Source organism: Sinohyriopsis cumingii, chromosome 9 (assembly GCF_028554795.1).
Source record: "Sinohyriopsis cumingii isolate HCF-2022 chromosome 9, ASM2855479v2, whole genome shotgun sequence".
Classification (NCBI taxonomy): Eukaryota; Metazoa; Mollusca; class Bivalvia; order Unionida; family Unionidae; genus Sinohyriopsis; species Sinohyriopsis cumingii.
Window position 1 is genome coordinate 2,929,819 of NC_142969.1, and position 17,962 is coordinate 2,947,780.

A 17,962-nucleotide genomic window follows, 5' to 3' on the forward strand; every position below is an offset into this window, starting at 1 on the left:
TTCATTATTGTGTTTTGATTTTTATTAGACTAAGTGTCATTCAACTTCACCTGAGAAATATTTGGGCTGTGTACTTACCAGCTGTTATACTTCTAAGTCATTTTCATAATGCAGTTTACATTATATGTGTGGGGGGTGGGTGGCGGGTGTGTGTGTGTGTGTTATATTCACATATTTGTTCATCTTCATTACTGAGATGAAACCATGTGCAAGAAGTGTAAAAGATTTGAAGCTGTGAAGGATGGACAGGAGACATATACATATGCTCATCGGTATAATGTGTCTCCATGTTGGTACAAAAATAAGCATGCTCCAATGCATCATAGCAAAATTTTTAACCTACACCTCACATTTATGTCATTCATCAGTCACATGTCAGGATGCATTCCAAACCCTCACGCAAATACAGAAACAGCACCAGATCTTACTCTGTCTGAAAATAGAGTAGAATTGCTGATTAGTCTTGTATGTGGTTGTTGATATGAGCAGCTGTGACAGAATATAAACTTTCCATGAATAAAATTCAAGCTTCATTGAGGGGCCCTGAGTGACTGAGTGCTTTAAATCACTCTCCATCATGGATCACTGCCATCTAACCTCTGTCTGCGTGGGTTCATGTCTCGGGCTCGGCCAGTGTGGATATGTGAGCTGGTAGCTTCTTGTGGGTGGGTACTTCATTCCGGGGTTTTCCTAGGTTCTTCCTCCACCATTAATACTGGCCGCCATGTATAGCCTATCTTGTGCTGAAAACATGGCGTTAAACCCTACAACAACAACAACAACAACAACTTCACTGAACGTTCGGTTGTGGCCACACAAGGTAATCTACAACTTGGGGTCTAGTTGTGACATATTCAGACCATGCTCGCTGACTTTATTGCCAGTGGAACCTTGCCTGTGTTATGATATGACAGACCATTCAATGTATGAGGTCACATCATGCACAATTTAAAATTTATGATAATCAGGGTTAGAAGCGGACCTCAAAAACATCGAAAAACCAAACCTTTCGGTTTGACTTTAGAAACCTAAAAACTGCATAAAAAACTGAAGAAAACCTTATTTTAAAAAATTGATAATTTGAGAAAATGATGACTCACTATACCCTGACCCCACAAAATGTTTTTCTGTGCACAGTGTTTTGTTAGGCTAGCTTTGTGGTAATAAAATGCACATTAATGACATCCTGTCAGTCATTGATCGAACTATAACATGATATTGTTAAAAGACATAGTTGGGTGTATGTTTTGATGTTTTGCTAGGCCAAAATGACACATTCATGTCTGTACTTTATCAGTGTGAAATGACACAGTTGGGTGTATGCATTATCAGTATGAAATGACATGGTTGTGTTGATGCTTTGCTAGTTTGAACTGAAATGCTCATTTCTGCTTTGGTAGTATAAGATGACATGTTTGTATGCTTTGCCAGTATGAAATGACATATTTATGTTTTTGTTTTGCCAGTATGAAATGACATATATGTGTCATTTGTTTGCCAGTATAAAATGACTTGTTTTGGATCTATTCTTTGCTAATATTTAAAGACACATCTGTGTCTTACTCTTATCACTTTGAAATGACACATTTGGGTCTATGATTTGTCACTATGAAATGACACATTTGCATCTACCAGGGTTCATACGGTCTTTGAAGGTCTTTGAGAGTTTGGGAAAAATGAGGTAGCATTTTCAAGGCCTTGAAAGTTTGGGAAAATCGAGCATATTACCCTGAGGTCTTTAAAAATCTTTGAAAATTGAAATAAACCCCAAAAATTTGTAATTTCTTTCCAGAATCACAAATAAAATTATCCGAGGTTGTTAGATTCGGAAGTAATCTAGTTATCCTGGTTTCATACTTTTGATGACCCGTTCAGTTTCATTGCCGCTGCAATAACAAAAGAGGCTTTGTTTGGCCATCCAAAGTTGGCCTCGGCGGCGACTTCAATAACACATGCACTCTTCATCAAAGCAAGACGGCTACACACTTCATCAAAGGAAGTCACAAATAAAATTGCCTAAGGTCGTTAGCTTCAGATGTAGCTGGTTTTCCTGGCTTCTTTCTTTTGACGAATCGTTCAATTTGATTGGACGAGTCCATCAGCTTTGGCCAATCAAAATGTTCATTACACTAATTCACTCTACGTAGAAAGTGTGCGAAAGTATTACGCTCGAGGATTCCAAATTTGTTCAGTCGATTTACATCTTCAGTGTTTAAAAATGCCAGGTCTTTGCTCTTTCAACGATATCTGGCTTGAACAAGAGAAATACAAGGAATGGCTGCAAAAGGATAAATTATGTAAACGAAAGGCGTTTTGTACATTGTGTAAAAAGACGATCAACTTGGCTTCAATGGGAGAAGGAGTCCTACAAGTCATGCCAAAGGTAAGTTGCAAATTAGTAACTACATACTGTTCATTTAGTGGAACAAAGATGCAGAAGTATAAGCTATTGGTAGTTTTGGGCAAAATAATGGTAACTCGTTACTTTTCGGGTATAAAATAAGATATTGTGTAGTTTGATGATTTGGGAGATATGGCAAAAGAGGGCCCGTTTAAATTTATTCTGTCGATTTATTTAACACGTTTGAGGGACAAAAATCATTTTCAAAAATTTTGTTCTACATAATAATGTTCCTTGGTTTAATATAGAAACATCCATTGTAATAAATTCAATTCACGGATAAACAGTTTCAAAGTACGCATGCGTACACTATAGTAGAGTTAAGCAAAAGTTTTTGTTCTTGAACTGCGAGTAAAAAAAAAATAGCGATAACGTGTGCTGTGAAGCTTTAACTGTAGGAAGTCAAGTCATTTGATTAGGCAGATAAAAAAAAGAACGAAAAAATTTGTTTCCAGTTGACGGAATGTCCCTGTTTCTCATTGCCGACCCTCGACCTTTTTCCCCAGTGGTATAAAAAAAATTTTTTTTTTAAAATCACATTGCCGAAATTGATTTGTGTATCTATAGTCTGACTATACATCCCCATTTGTTTCACTTTTTCAGAAGTCATTTTTTAAATGGTAATTTGTGTCTAAATAGCGTGGATGAAGTTATCCAATCGGACAATCATCCCTTGAAATGCTTCAATAGAACAGATGACAGCCTTGATGAAGTGTTTTATTCTGTCTTTTCTAAAAGAAAGGAATATGTTGAACTTTGGAATGTTCTCCAGAAAATGTTGTTGTTGTCACATGGGCAGGCAACAGTGGAGAGAGGATTTTCTGTCAACAAACAGGTATCTGTTGAGAACCGCAGCAGAGAAAGCCTCAGAGCTCAAAGGCTAATCATTGACACAATGAGAAAAGCAGGTGGACCTTTGGAAATCGTCATTAGCAATGAAATGATGACATATGCCTCCTCTGCAAGACATAAGTACCATGTCTATCTGGATAAGAAGAAAGCAGAGGAGAAGGATGAGAAGAAAAACCAAAAAGGAAAGAAATGGGAGTTAGCCTTGGATGAAGTGGAAGAACTTAAAGCCAAAAAGCTGCGTCTTGAAGCTGACATTGCCAGTCTACATGCTTCCTCTGTACAGAAAGCAGAAGAGGCAGAGTTAAAAGGACTTATTGTGCTTGTCACAGAGTCAAATGCTCTTAGGAGAAGAGGAGAGGAAAAGATGACAGTGGTGGCATCTCTTTCCAAAATGATTGAAGAGAGAAAAAGCAAATATAATAATGCATTTAAAGCAGTGCTGATGTCTGTTAAGAGAACAATTTATTTTGTATTAAATCTGACACGTGTGTTACATATTTCTGAAAAAATAACAAATATTGACCTATCTTCCAGATCATTATAATGCTATTTTAGGAAATTAATTATAGTTTGACTTTAATCAGTAAACAATATTGTAGTATTTGGCATTCGTTGTTTTCTCATATAACCTGTATACACAATGTTAGCAAAAATAGGTCTTGGAAATCTCTGTTTGTGGTCTTTGAAAGTTTGGGAAAAGACTTTGAATTTATCATTCATAGTTCATTATGAACCCAGTCTACTCTTGTCACTATGAAATGACACATTTGGGTATATGTTTTGCCAGTATGAAATGACATATTTTTGTCTATGCTATGCCAGTATAATATGTCATAATGTTTCCATGCTTGTCCATATCAAATGTCATGTTTGTGTCTATGCTTTGCCCATATGAAATGATATGTTTGTGTCTATGCTTTGCCTATATCAAATGATATGTTTGTGTCTATGCTTTGCCCATATGAAATGATATGTTTGTGTCAATTCTTTGCCCATATGAAAGGACATGTTTGTGTTTATGCTTTGCCAGTATAAAATGACATGTTTGGATCTGAGCTTTGCCAGTATGAAATGTCACATTTGGGTCTTGCTTTGTCACTATGAAATGACACATTTGGCTTTACAGCTTGTCACAGTGAAATGACACATTTGACTTTACACATTGTCACAATGAAATGACACATTTGGCTTTACACATTGTCACAGTGAAATGACACATTTGGCTTTACAGCTTGTCACAGTGAAATGACACATTTGGCTTTACACATTGTCACAGTGAAATGACACATTTGACTTTACACATTGTCACAATGAAATGACACATTTGGCTTTACAGTTTGTCACAGTGAAATGACACATTTGGCTTTACACATTGTCACAGTGAAATGACACATTTGGCTTTACACATTGTCACAATGAAATGACACATTTGGCTTTACAGCTTGTCACAGTGAAATGACACATTTGGCTTTACACATTGTCACAGTGAAATGACACATTTGACTTTGCACATTGTCACAGTGAAATGACACATTTGGCTTTACACATTGTCACAGTGAAATGACACATTTGGCTTTACACATTGTCACAATGAAATGACACATTTGGCTTTACACCTTGTTACAATGTAATGACAAATTATGTCTTAGCTTTTCTCAGTTTTGTTCCTATTTATATGGGGGTAACCATGGGCAATTCTTTCCTTTAAGTATCAAGTTCCTATGACCTGGCAGTGTGCAATGTGCGGCTTCAGAATCTGTTTGGTGCTGCTAAGTTGGATCTGCCTGACTATACTGGACCGTCATTGCCAGACGATGTCGCTGAATGTTCAGATGCTTTGGTAAGAAACAGACAGCTTTATAACTTGACTTTTAGGAACACCTGTTATACACTTTAAAATTGTTTATTATTTTTGTTTTATAGAAAAGAGCTATATACTACGAATCAGTTTAAATTCATTGGTATACAGTTTTGTAATTTGGTTATTTATATGGGTTTAGAAGTTCATGGATTTTGTCAGTTTTGTGCATAACAACATGATACAATACTGAAAGATATATAATTATATATATATATATATATATATATATATATATATATATATATATATATATATATATATAAAATACACCACCTATTGGGACCACATGTTCTTGAGTTGATATGACAGCCTATTGGGACCACAATAGTTTGAAATGCAGTGTATCCCCCAGGGGTGTAAAATTGAGGGTAAAAAATAAAACCTTGGTGTCAGAACTGGGGGTCAAATAAAAAATGTGGGGGTCAAAAATATACTGACAAATTTTCATCTGACTAGTACTTTTTCAGCTTGAAATAGGATATTGCAACTTGCACAACATACTCTCTCTCTCTCTCTCTCTCTCTCTCTCTCTCTCTCTAAACATATAAACCAACATGCACAATTAAGAAACAAATGCATAGTCCATTCAAAGAATAATTTTATTAGTTCATTTTTATTTTAAAATCGTACTTTTAACAGTCTCCTTATAATCTTTTTGAAGCAATATTACAGACCAACATATTACATACAAGCCAATACAAAAAGCCTAATAAATCTTTCTAACCGAGTGGCAGTCAATTTACTGCCTGTCATAAAATGTGTACTATCATCAGTTTCTTTGTACTTCGTCCTAGAACAAATTTATCAAAACATCAAGGAGGGTAATGATTCATCTTGTTTCTAATAAGTTACACTTGAACTTTAAGGTCTTTCTTTTATTGCAGCAAAGTTAAAAACCAACAAAATCTGCAATGACCCCTTGACTGTGAAATCCAAATAAACGCATTTGTCTCGGCAAGTTTACTGATTTCTTTGTTGTGAAAGATAGTCTTGGGTTATAATGTGTTCTCCAGATATCTTTTGGTGAATGAGGGCAGATTTGTTCAAATTCTTAAACCCTATCACGAAAGGATTATTCACTTTTGCAGTCTTCGCAATCACGCGATCGTAAGTCACACCGGTAATCCTAATGTATGAATACCGTATTCCAGTCAAGGGCATTATTTTCTCCATTTTTAATTAAAGTTAGATCCACAGTTACTCTTTTGTGTTCTGCTTCTTTCACTTTCTTCTTTTTTAGTTTTAATCTGAAGATCACTTTCTAGTGCAACAAGCATTGAGGTTAAACAGCAAGATGACATCTTGCTGAGCTCGATGGAAATAGCAAGAGAGCTAGCGAGATTAGGGGAAGCTACTCCGTCATAACATTGCCTATGCTAGTCTGGTTCCATATTTCGTATGTTCCCTGTGTTCCACTCCGCTATACGAATAGAGGAGCCCAACACAGGGAGTAAAGAAAGTGGGGAACCAGTCAATGCATATGCTCAAAGTATACACGATGCCACCCTTCGTCCAACGCATTGGATATTAAAAAAATCCTGATCACATTATGCAAATCCCTTGCGTAAAAAAAATGCACGGCAACAAAATGTGTGCGTCAGTTTTCTCCAGCTTGCATCCCTGATGCACAAATGTGCGTAAAGGGAAACACTGGAAATGATTGACTACTGGAACCACAATAGTAAATGGCTTAGGGGAGAACATTGTGCATCTCTAACTAACAATGCCCTCTGATTCACCCAAGATTATTTAGATGTTATCTTATCTGCCCAGCAGTCCGACTACACAACAGTACGGGGGACTTCTCATATTTTTTTATTTTATAGATGCTGGTTTAAATTTAAATTTAGCAAATACTTTTCCTTTTGAGAACTACAGAATCATGTCATGCTATTATCTCAGTTAAAAATTATTTATGAAATAATGCAGCTTTGATTGCTTATTTAGTACTTTCAAATTTATATTGTATATTTTAGCTTGTAAGGAGATCAAACCGCACTGCAGCAGGTTCTGTGATGTCAATTTTAAAGAATATGGCCCCTGTCAAATCTTGCATGCAGATGGATGCTGTTGTACCTTATGGTTATGTTGTTGGTAAGGACCTTAATTTTTCCATTCATGACAAATAACCAGCTATAGACAGTGTAGCAATGGTTTCCTCTTCTGACAATCATATACTCATTATTCCCACTATGAAAACAAAGTCATATAGACAGGGTTATTTTGCATACCAGGGCCCAGCAATGTGGAATGAATTGCCCACTGAACTTAGACACAGTGATCACATTCAAGAGGGCTCTCAAAAATCACTTACTTCAACTGCAAGAACAAACTTAAAGACCTAATAATGTTTCCTATCTGAAATATTCTCAGGATGTTTTTTATTTTTTAATGTTTTTCTAATTTCATGGTGTTTGTTTTTGTAATAATATTGTTATTTTTTTTTTTTTTTATCTTATAGGTGTTGTCTAAATGTTGTAAAGCGCTTAGAGCTTCTAAAGATTAGGGAGGGCTTGGTAGTGGAATGGAGGGTATGTGGTTGGGTTCCATGTGTTACAAAAATGTCACTCTATAAGACATTAATAATCCTTATGTTCCACTCTATCACCAGTCCTGTTATGGTATATATCCTTGTGGTGGTAATGTATCTCTTATTGCATGCATTTCTAAAAATTAGCACCATTTCTGTCCTTTTGTCACTTTTGATTCAAATACATACACACAAAGAATGAAGTTTTAAAAAGTCTGTGATTAAAACAAGCCATAGCAATGCATTTGTTTTTCTCTTGTCACCAAACTCCATTCTACTGAATTAACTGGAGAATATATGTAATTTGTTTTAGATATTTTGCTGCTTGGAAGATTGTTAGATATAATCTAATCAATGCTCATGATAAAATTTGCAAATGTCTGAAATGTTTCTTTACATATTTCAGATGCTGTGTTATATTTAAACAAAAAGGGGAAGCCAGTAGCCAGAGAAACGGCTCACAAGAACATTCAAGAACATATGAAGTAATATTCCATGTTTTGTTTGATTCTTAGTTGTATTTTTTTCTTCCCCAAACGACTGCTACAGTCGACCCAATGAGTTCATTGTGTTCCCTTAAGTGTGCATACAGACCCTGCAACAGGTAATTTTATCGGTGAAAATAGAATGGAATGCAGACAAAATGATGAATGCATTTTAAAGTAACTGAAAAGTACAGAGGCAGAATGCATGGATTTGAAAGTCAACTATTTCAGTGGTGCTGCTAAATTTTCACATGATATCGTAGCATCTGATTCTTGACAGTGATGACAGCTTTTAATCCCATACAAGCCATCAAGGCACATACAAACAACTGCAGCCATTGAATGTGATGACATCACAGTGGTTTTATTGGTAGTCTTTATTTCAAGGAAATGAAATAATAAATAAAATTTCTGGGACAAATCCTGTTCATCTATATTTTTACATTTATTTCGATTACAATTCTATGTTAGTATTGCATTTGCTGTTTTGTCAGTGCACTTTTAACATGCCAAGATACAAGAGCTATAGTTATCTCCCTTTAACATTTTTGAAAATCGAAAATCTGACTTCATTAATTAGATTTCACACCAAGCAAGCAAAATGAATGGAAACGATGGATGGAATTGATAATTACTGGCTGTTATTGCCAATAATAATTATTAAGATGACAATAACCAATAAGACCACAAATTAGTTTGGTATTGGTTTAGTTGACAATGAAGGAATAAGTTGTTGCAATAAAGCACAAAATGTCGTTTTCAAGATACTGAGGTTAGACAGAAAATTGAAAGCAGTACAACTAAAAAACAAGGAGAGTTCACTGATCATTTAAGAGAATTTGATGTCAGAAAGATTCAAATGAACATCATCAGTTATGCATTTTGTAGCAATGGAAATGAAATGGATAGGAATGATAATTAAGTCCAGATGTTTGTACACTTATTTTATTCACCAAGTTATTGAATGGTTCTCATAGTTATTTTAAACAAGGAGGGGACCACTGAATAAATTGTTTTTTGTTTTATATGGTCTTGGCATATTTATTTTCAGCTCAAGATTATCACTGGCGTTATTTATGAAAGTTCCAAAACTATTACAAGAATAATAATAGTCAGTCTGTCAGTAACAGAGTCAAAATATTGAATAAAGAAATTATTGGAAAGTTCTTGATTCAAGACAAAACCAACATAATTTGTGTGCCAGAAACAACAACAGTGATAACAGAAGTAACAACAATGGCAGTAATCGCAATAACACTAACAAGAAAGGCAGATGCTGCATTTGCCCAGAAAACTTAAACGTAGGGCACTTGTATCACTTTTTCCCATGTATAAATTTATCATATAAACGTATAATCTTCAGTTGTGTTAACTCTTGTTAGCAGAAGTTTAGCCTTTCAGGAGGGCAGTCATTATGTGTTTGCTGTGTAATGTCTGTACAGGGTTGGATGCAGTGTAATGTCTGTAGAGGGTTGGATGCAGTGTAATGTCTGTAGAGGGTTGGATGTAGTGTAATGTCTGTAGAGGGTTGGATGTAGTGTAATGTCTGTAGAGGGTTGGATGCAGTGTAATGTCTGTAGAGGGTTGGATGCAGTGTAATGTCTGTAGAGGGTTGGATGTAGTGTAATGTCTGTAGAGGGTTGGATGTAGTGTAATGTCTGTAGAGGGTTGGATGCAGTGTAATGTCTGTAGAGGTTTGGATGCAGTGTAATGTCTTTAGAGGGTTGGATGCAGTGTACTGTCTGTAGTGGGTTGGATGCAGTGTACTGTCTGTAGAGGGTTGGATGCAGTGTACTGTCTGTAGAGGGTTGGATGCAGTGTAATGTCTGTAGAGGGTTGGATGTAGTGTAATGTCTGTAGAGGGTTGGATGTAGTGTAATGTCTGTAGAGGGTTGGATGCAGTGTAATGTCTGTAGAGCGTTGGATGCAGTGTAATGTCTGTAGAGGTTTGGATGCAGTGTAATGTTTGTAGAGGGTTGGATGTAGTGCAATATCTGTAGACGGTTGGATGCAGTGTAATGTCTGTAGTGGGTTGGATGCAGTGTAATCTCTGTACAGGGTTGGATTAAGTGTAATGTCTTTAGAGCGTTGGATGCAGTGTAATGTCTGTAGAGGGTTGGATGCAGTGTAATGTCTGTTCAGGGTTGGATGCAGTGTAATGTCTGTACAGGGTTGGATGCAGTGTAATGTCTTTAGAGGGTTGGATGCAGTGTAACGTCTGTAGTGGGTTGGATGCAGTGTAATGTCTGTAGAGGGATGGATGCAGTGGAATGTCTGTAGACTGTTGGATGCAGTGTAATGTCTGTAGAGGGTTGGATGCAGTGTAATGTCTGTACAGGGTTGGATGCAGTGGAATGTCTGTACAGGGCTGGATGCAGTGTAATGTCTGTAGAGGTTTGGATGCAGTGTAATGTCTGTAGAGGGTTGGATACAGTGTAATGTCTGTACAGGGTTGGATGCAGTGTAATGTCTGTACAGGGTTGGATGCATTGGAATCTCTGTACAGGGTTGGATTCAGTGTAATGTCTGTAGTGGGTTGGATGCGGTGGAATGTCTGTACAGGGTTGAATGCAGTGTAATGTCTGTTCAGGGTTGGATGCAGTGTAATGTCTGTTCAGGGTTGGATGCAGTGTAATGTCTGTAGAGGGATGGATGCAGTGGAATGTCTGTAGAGGTTTGGATGCAGTGTAATGTCTTAGAGGGTTGGATGCAGTGTACTGTCTGTAGTGGGTTGGATGCAGTGTACTGTCTGTAGAGGTTTGGATGCAGTGTAATGTCTTTAGAGGGTTGGATGCAGTGTACTGTCTGTAGTGGGTTGGATGCAGTGTACTGTCTGTAGAGGGTTGGATGCAGTGTACTGTCTGTAGAGGGTTGGATGCAGTGTACTGTCTGTAGTGGGTTGGATGCAGTGTACTGTCTGTAGTGGGTTGGATGCAGTGTAATCTCTGTTCAGGGTTGGATTCAGTGTAATCTCTGTTCAGGGTTGGATTCAGTGTAATGTCTGTAGTGGGTTGGATGCAGTGTAATGTCTGTAGAGGGTTGGATGCAGTGTAATGTCTGTAGAGGTTTGGATGCAGTGTAATGTCTGTACAGGGTTGGATGCAGTGTAATGTCTGTACAGGGTTGGATGCAGTGGAATCTCTGTACGGGGTTGGATTCGGTGTAATGTCTGTAGCGGGTTGGATGCAGTGGAATGCCTGTACAGGGTTGGATGCAGTGTAATGTCTGTTCAGGGTTGGATGCAGTGTAATGTCTGTTCAGGGTTGGATGCAGTGTAATGTCTATAGAGGGATGGATGCAGTGGAATGTCTGTAGAGGTTTGGATGCAGTGTAATGTCTGTAGAGGGTTGGATGCAGTGTAATGTCTTTAGAGGGTTGGATGCAGTGTACTGTCTAGTGGGTTGGATGCAGTGTACTGTATTTAGAGGGTTGGATGCAGTGGAATGTCTGTAGTGGGTTGGATGCAGTGTAATCTCTGTACAGGGTTGGATTCAGTGTAATGTCTGTAGTGGGTTGGATGCAGTGTAATGTCTGTAGAGGGTTGGATGCAGTGTAATGTGTTTAGAGGGTAGGATGCAGTGTACTGTCTAGTGGGTTGGATGCAGTGTAATATATGTAGTGGGTTGGATGCAGTGTAATGTCTGTAGATGTTTCTGTGCAGTGTAATGTTTGTAGAGGGATGGATACAGTGGAATGTCTGTTCAGGGTTGGATGCAGTGTAATGTCTGTACAGGGTTTGCATGCAGTTTAATGTCTGTAGATGTTTGGATGCAGTGTAATGTATGTAGTGGGTTGGATGCAGCTTAATGTCTGTACAGGGTTTGGATGCAGTTTAATGTCTGTACAGGGTTGGATGCAGTGGAATGTCTGTACAGGGTTTGGATGCAGTTTAATGTCTGTACAGGGTTTGGATGCAGTTTAATGTCTGTACAGGGTTGGATGCAGTGTAATGTCTGTTCAGGGTTGGATTCAGTGTAATGTCTGTACTGGGTTTGGATCCAGTTTAATGTCTGTACAGGGTTGGATTTCCTCATACTTTTACCCATTCTCATTTTATTAATGTGATTGGATAATGTAGTTGACAGAGAAAAGAAATGTTTTAGTAAATTACATTTTACTGAAAATTCTTACCTGATTACATTACTATCAATTCCCCCCCACCTGACTTTATCTGTAACAGGTGGATGTTGCACTGTGAAGTTGGGTGTAATTGGTCACACCACTACTGGTGAAAGTTGGTCAGTACTCTGCGTACATCATCATAACGCCATTGGTAGGTGGGACATTGCAGAATCCTACTGTAACAAAATTTATATTTGAAGCAAAACTTTGGTGGTCACTACCTTTCTGGTATCAGATCCATTACACACAAGCTGATACATCTTTTTCTCTTCCAGAACTGCTATCAAAGTGTTGGAGTTTCATGACATGACAATTGGTGAATCTCCACAGCCTCTTGGGTTCCATGTCATGTGTGCAAGACATCTCAGCAAGTTGGGATTCAAAGTTATTACAGTAAGAGAGTTATAAAAATATGTCAGATACTGTTGACATCTGTGTTATGTTGCAAAACATGTTGGACATAGGAATCACTTTCCTGGAGTGTATTGTCATCATTGTTGATGTTAAACAGAGATAATTTGCATCGTAAACCTTCCTTGATGTTTGTCAGAGATATTTTGCAGTGTAAACCTTCCTTGATCTTAAATAGAGATATTTTGCAGTGTAAACCTTCCTTGATCTTAAATAGAGATATTTTGCAGTGTAAACCTTCCTTGATCTTAAATAGAGATATTTTGCAGCATAAACCTTCCTTGATCTTAGAGATATTCCTTCCTTGATCTTAAATAGAGATATTTTGCAGTGTAAACCTTCCTTGATCTTAAATAGAGATATTTTGCAGCATAAACCTTCCTTGATCTTAAATAGAGATATTTTGCAGTGTAAACCTTCATTGATCTTAAATAGAGATATTTTACAGGGTAAACTTTGCTTGATTAAGTTACTTTTGTACTGTCTTAAGCTTTCACTGTCTTGTTGAGACATTTTAAATATTCTTCAGGAATTTTCCATTGAAATATTTTATATTGTCCCTTTTCTCATTGCCAATCCCCACACATTTTTCCCCTATGCTGAAAAAAAATGACAAAAAAATCAAACTATATATATATATATATATATATATATATATATATATATATATATATATATATATAATGTTTAAAAAGAAAAAAACAAAAAACCACCTGCCTACCCTAATTTTGAAACCAGTGCACTAGGAAGCACACATAATTGGAGGGGGTGGGGGGCTTTATAACACTGTCCATGGAATTAGTATATATCACCTTATAGTAAAGTACAATATATATATATATATATATATATATATATATATATATATATATATATAAGTATTTCCTTGTTACAACACTATATGGGAGCTTCATGGCAGTATGCTTCATTATAGCGTGACTCCCTTATAAAGAATTGTGTGTGTATGTGTATCGTAAAGATTGTTTATTACATTAATGGATAAACTATTTTCTCAGAATGTTTAAGTGCTATTATTTACCCAGCCAAATTGCTAATTACTGTGTTTTTCAAAGGCTTAGCTATAACTTTCTTTTCTGGCAGCATTAATTGGTTATTGTTTTTCATTCTGTTTGGTCCACCTGAGAAAATTTGCTCAGTTGTTATACTTTTATTGCCTGACATGCCAAAACCAGATTACCAATGGCAGTCATTAAAATAAAATCTACCTATCGACAAAGGTGTCGGATAAGAAAAGCATGTTAATCACTTCAGTATGTGACAGTGAAAGGTATTGATGATGGGGAGTGCAGTATTTGGATTAGGAATGATTGACTTTCATATATTGCAGTAATAACAGTATATTAAATAAATTCAGAATTTATTATAATGTTCAGAATTTGAAATTTTTCAATTCCCAAAAACCAATTTTATTCATAGTATTGGGTAAAATGCTGTATGATTATACATGTCTAATATGGTTTCTATGCTTTTGTTTTTATAGGGTGTTATTTGCTGTGTGAGTTGGCAACTGACAGTTTATACTATGATAAACTCAGATAAAAACAATGTTAATTCATAATTAAAATATGTATAATGAAAAAAAAAAGGCACAATTCAAATCCTTTATCTTTACATGCTAATCCTTGGCGAGGAAAAGGTTTAATCCATGTGTACAAAAAATATTTACTTCAAACAGATAAATAATAAATCATATATAACATGATAAAAATTCAATGAGCATATGTACAAAATGATTTATTTACCCCAAAGGTCTTTTAACAACAGTTACTGCTTCAAGTTTTCATATGTTGCAGTTTAGCTTTACACAAAAAAAAATAAACAAAGTGAGTGCTTTATTTGGGTTAGGATTGACTGAATTCTATATGTTGCAATGAAGGACATTGCCTGGATTGAGTGCTTTATTTGGGTTAGGATTGACTGAGTTCTGTATGTTGCAATGAAAGACATTGCCCGGATTGAGTGCTTTATTTGGGTTAGGATTGACTGAATTCTATATGTTGCAATGAAATACATTGCCCAGAGTGAGTGCTTTATTTTGGTTAGGATTGACTGAGTTCTATACGTTGCAATGTAAGACATTGCCCGGATTGAGTGCTTTATTTTGGTTAGGATTGACTGACTTCTATATGTTGCAATGTAAGACATTGTCTAGAGTGAGTGCTTTATTTGGGTTAGGATTGATTGACTTCCATATGTTGCAATGAAAGACATTGCCCAGAATGAGTGGTTTTTTTGGTTAGGATTGACTGATGTCATCCATATGTTGCAGATAAACCAGATTTTCTAACTTTTATGCTAGAATATTTATGATTTGTATAGTATGATTTTCATTACTTGAGCCCTTTGACCCTATTTTTGATTCCCTGTTAGGGTCTCAGTATAAGATTATTGTTCCGTATAAATTTAAATTTAACCCTATTGTAGATTCCCAATTAGGGTCTCGGTATAAGATGATAGTTCTGTCTTAGTTCATATTATATGGGTGTTTTTTTAACCCTATTTTGGATTCACTGTTAGGATCTTTGTATAAGCTGATAGTTCTGTATGAATTTAAATTATTGGTGGCCTTAAGTCTTGTTTTAAATTCCCTATTGTGGTTTTAGTTTAAGCTGATTTTTCAGTACGAATTTATATTATATAGGCCCCTTAACCCTATTTCAGATTCCCTATTGTGGTTTTTGTGTAGGATGATTGTTTAGTATGAATTTATATTATATGGGCCCCTTAACCCTATTTCAGATTCCTTATTGTGTTTTTTGTGTATAATCATTGTTTACTTTGAATTGATATTATATGGGTCCTTCTACCCTATTTCAGATTCCCTATTGTGGTTTTTGTATAAGATGATTGTTTACTATGAATTTATATTATATGGGTCCTTCTACCCTGTTTCAGATTCTCTATTGTGGTTTTTGTGTATAATCATTGTTTACTATGAATTTATATTATATGGGTCCTTCTACCCTATTTCAGATTCCCTACTTTGAATGGTCCCATTGTAAGACAACAGTGGAGGGTATCCAGTATCTGGAACAGAAGATGATGAAGGCAGTAGTATCAGACACTTCACCAATTACTGTATCATAGAAAAGATATATGACCTTGACCTGTATTCTCTCTGGAACTGTACTTGTATGTGGGGTAAAAGCCATCAGATGATATCAGGGTCAAAATCAGTACAGTTGCCTACCAGTAAAAGAAGCTTGTAATACAGATTGAATTAAATAAACCTGAGAAGGCACTTTATTAAACTCTAAGCATTAAGACATCAGTTTTACCTTGTTGTGAGTCCTGATTAATTATTTTCCTTTTATTTAATGTAACATAACATTATGCAGCAGCTCTCTGGACTACCTGATATCAGGGCATATTAGGCATGCCACATTCAGTTAGTTCTAGGAGTACAAGCACAAGATTGGACTACCTGATATCAGGGCATATTAGGCGTGCCACATTCAGTTAGTTCTAGGAGTACAGGCACAAGATTGGACTGCCTGGTATATCAGTGCATGATAGGCTGTACCCTGAATTCAGTTAGTTATCGGACTCCAGGCACAAGATTGGACTAAATGATATCAGTGCATGATAGTCTAAGACCCAGCATTAAGGACTCCAGTCACTGTATTGGTCTTCTTCTGAATATAATGCCTAGAAACTGATCAGCAGTATGTAATGTTAGGATACCATGAAAGGAATGAAAGTTTAGAAAGTTTTAATAAATTTGAGATTCTGTTAATCTTTGAATTTGACAGCATGTTTAAATTTTCAGACCTTAAGCTTGATTATGAGTTTTATGCTTAAACATTTTAGAGGAAAACAGGTCTTGTCTATTTATAGCCTGATTTGCTTATGCATAGAGGCATTCAATAGTTTTGTCATTAACATTTTCATTGCTTAAAGTCATTGAATACTTTCGCCATTAATAGTTTGATTAGATAAGCCATCCAGATGGTGTTGTCATAAACAGCACTTTAAGAATACTTGCAAATTACATTATTCTGTTCTGTTTTTATATGCTTTCTTATGGAGAATAACACAGAAAGAGAGAGTAAAGAAATATTTCAGCTACTCAAATAAATGTTGATAAAAGTTGTTGTTGTAGGGTTCATTGCCATTTTTCAGCACAGGGTAGGCTATCCATGGCAGCCAGTATAAATAGTGGTGGAAGAACCCAGAGAACCCCAGAAATTTGAATTTCCTCTACACATATAGAAATTTGAATTTCCACTTAACATAGAAATTTAAATTTCCTTTATACATGTAGAATTTTGAATTTCCTCTACACCTATAAATTTGAATTTTCTTTACACATATAGAAATTTGAATTTCCACTTATCATATAAATTTAAATTTTCTTTATACATACATAATTTTGAATTTCCTCTACACAATCTGCACACATAGAAATTTTAATTCTTTTACACTTATAAAAATTTTGAATTTACAGATTTTGCACATGTAGAAATGTAAATTTCCTCCACCATCATTTTAAATACAAATAAAATCCTATAACGGAATGCAATTTCAGCCATTGATCGGAAAAATATTGGATGCCATATTTGAATTTTAATTATTGATTGTCAACACAGATTGGCCAGATTGGTGGCTTTAAGAATGACTGTATAGTGATTATCAGTTACCATTTTTGAAGAATGTATTATAATAAAAGTGCTAGAATGGAATCTTGATGAATTTACAAAGGTACAGTTTGCATGAATGGATTTATGAAGTGTAAATATTCCCATCTATTCTGGAGTTTGTTATAAATTACTGAATAAATGCGTGATAATTGGAATTTGTAAATAATTGTTGTTTATTGATAAAATAAATAATAAGCTGTATTTTTCCTTTGTGTTGAACTTCTCTTAATCCTTTTACGGAAAAAACAAGAATGCTTCCATAACTTTCCGTTTGTTAAATGTTTTAATTTTACTTCACAGTTGCATATTTTGACATTCTAAATTAAACCTTCACATATAAAAATAAACTGCTAGGAAAAAGGTGGGTCATTAACATTTACCTTATGATCATTAATAGCCCTCTGTTCATATTTGAAGCCATATATATTTTTAAATCCACCATGTAGCTTGCATGGACCAGCACATGGCTATTAACCTTACTAGGCATGGACCAGGACATGGTTATTAGCTCTACTAGGCATGGACCAGGACATGGTTATTAACCCAACTAGGCATGGACCAGGACATGGTTATTAGCCCTACATGGCATGGATTAGGACATGGTTATTAACCCTACTAGGCATGGATCAGGACATGGTT

At 35.8% G+C, this 17,962-nt stretch overlaps 1 protein-coding gene across 1 annotated transcript in view; it reads left to right on the forward strand.

The window, feature by feature from the left end:
• The window catches only part of LOC149791178 (FAST kinase domain-containing protein 4-like), a 44,379-nt gene extending 26,855 nt beyond the window's left edge, over positions 1–17,524 (forward strand). The window contains exons 5-9 of the mRNA XM_089969628.1: positions 4,963–5,093; positions 7,091–7,208; positions 8,051–8,129; positions 12,527–12,644; positions 15,657–17,524. Coding sequence (XP_089825754.1) covers positions 4,963–5,093; positions 7,091–7,208; positions 8,051–8,129; positions 12,527–12,644; positions 15,657–15,770 — 560 coding nt within the window. The 3' untranslated portion in view covers positions 15,771–17,524. The remainder of the gene's footprint in view (positions 1–4,962; positions 5,094–7,090; positions 7,209–8,050; positions 8,130–12,526; positions 12,645–15,656) is intronic.
• Positions 17,525–17,962: the final 438 nt, after the last annotated feature.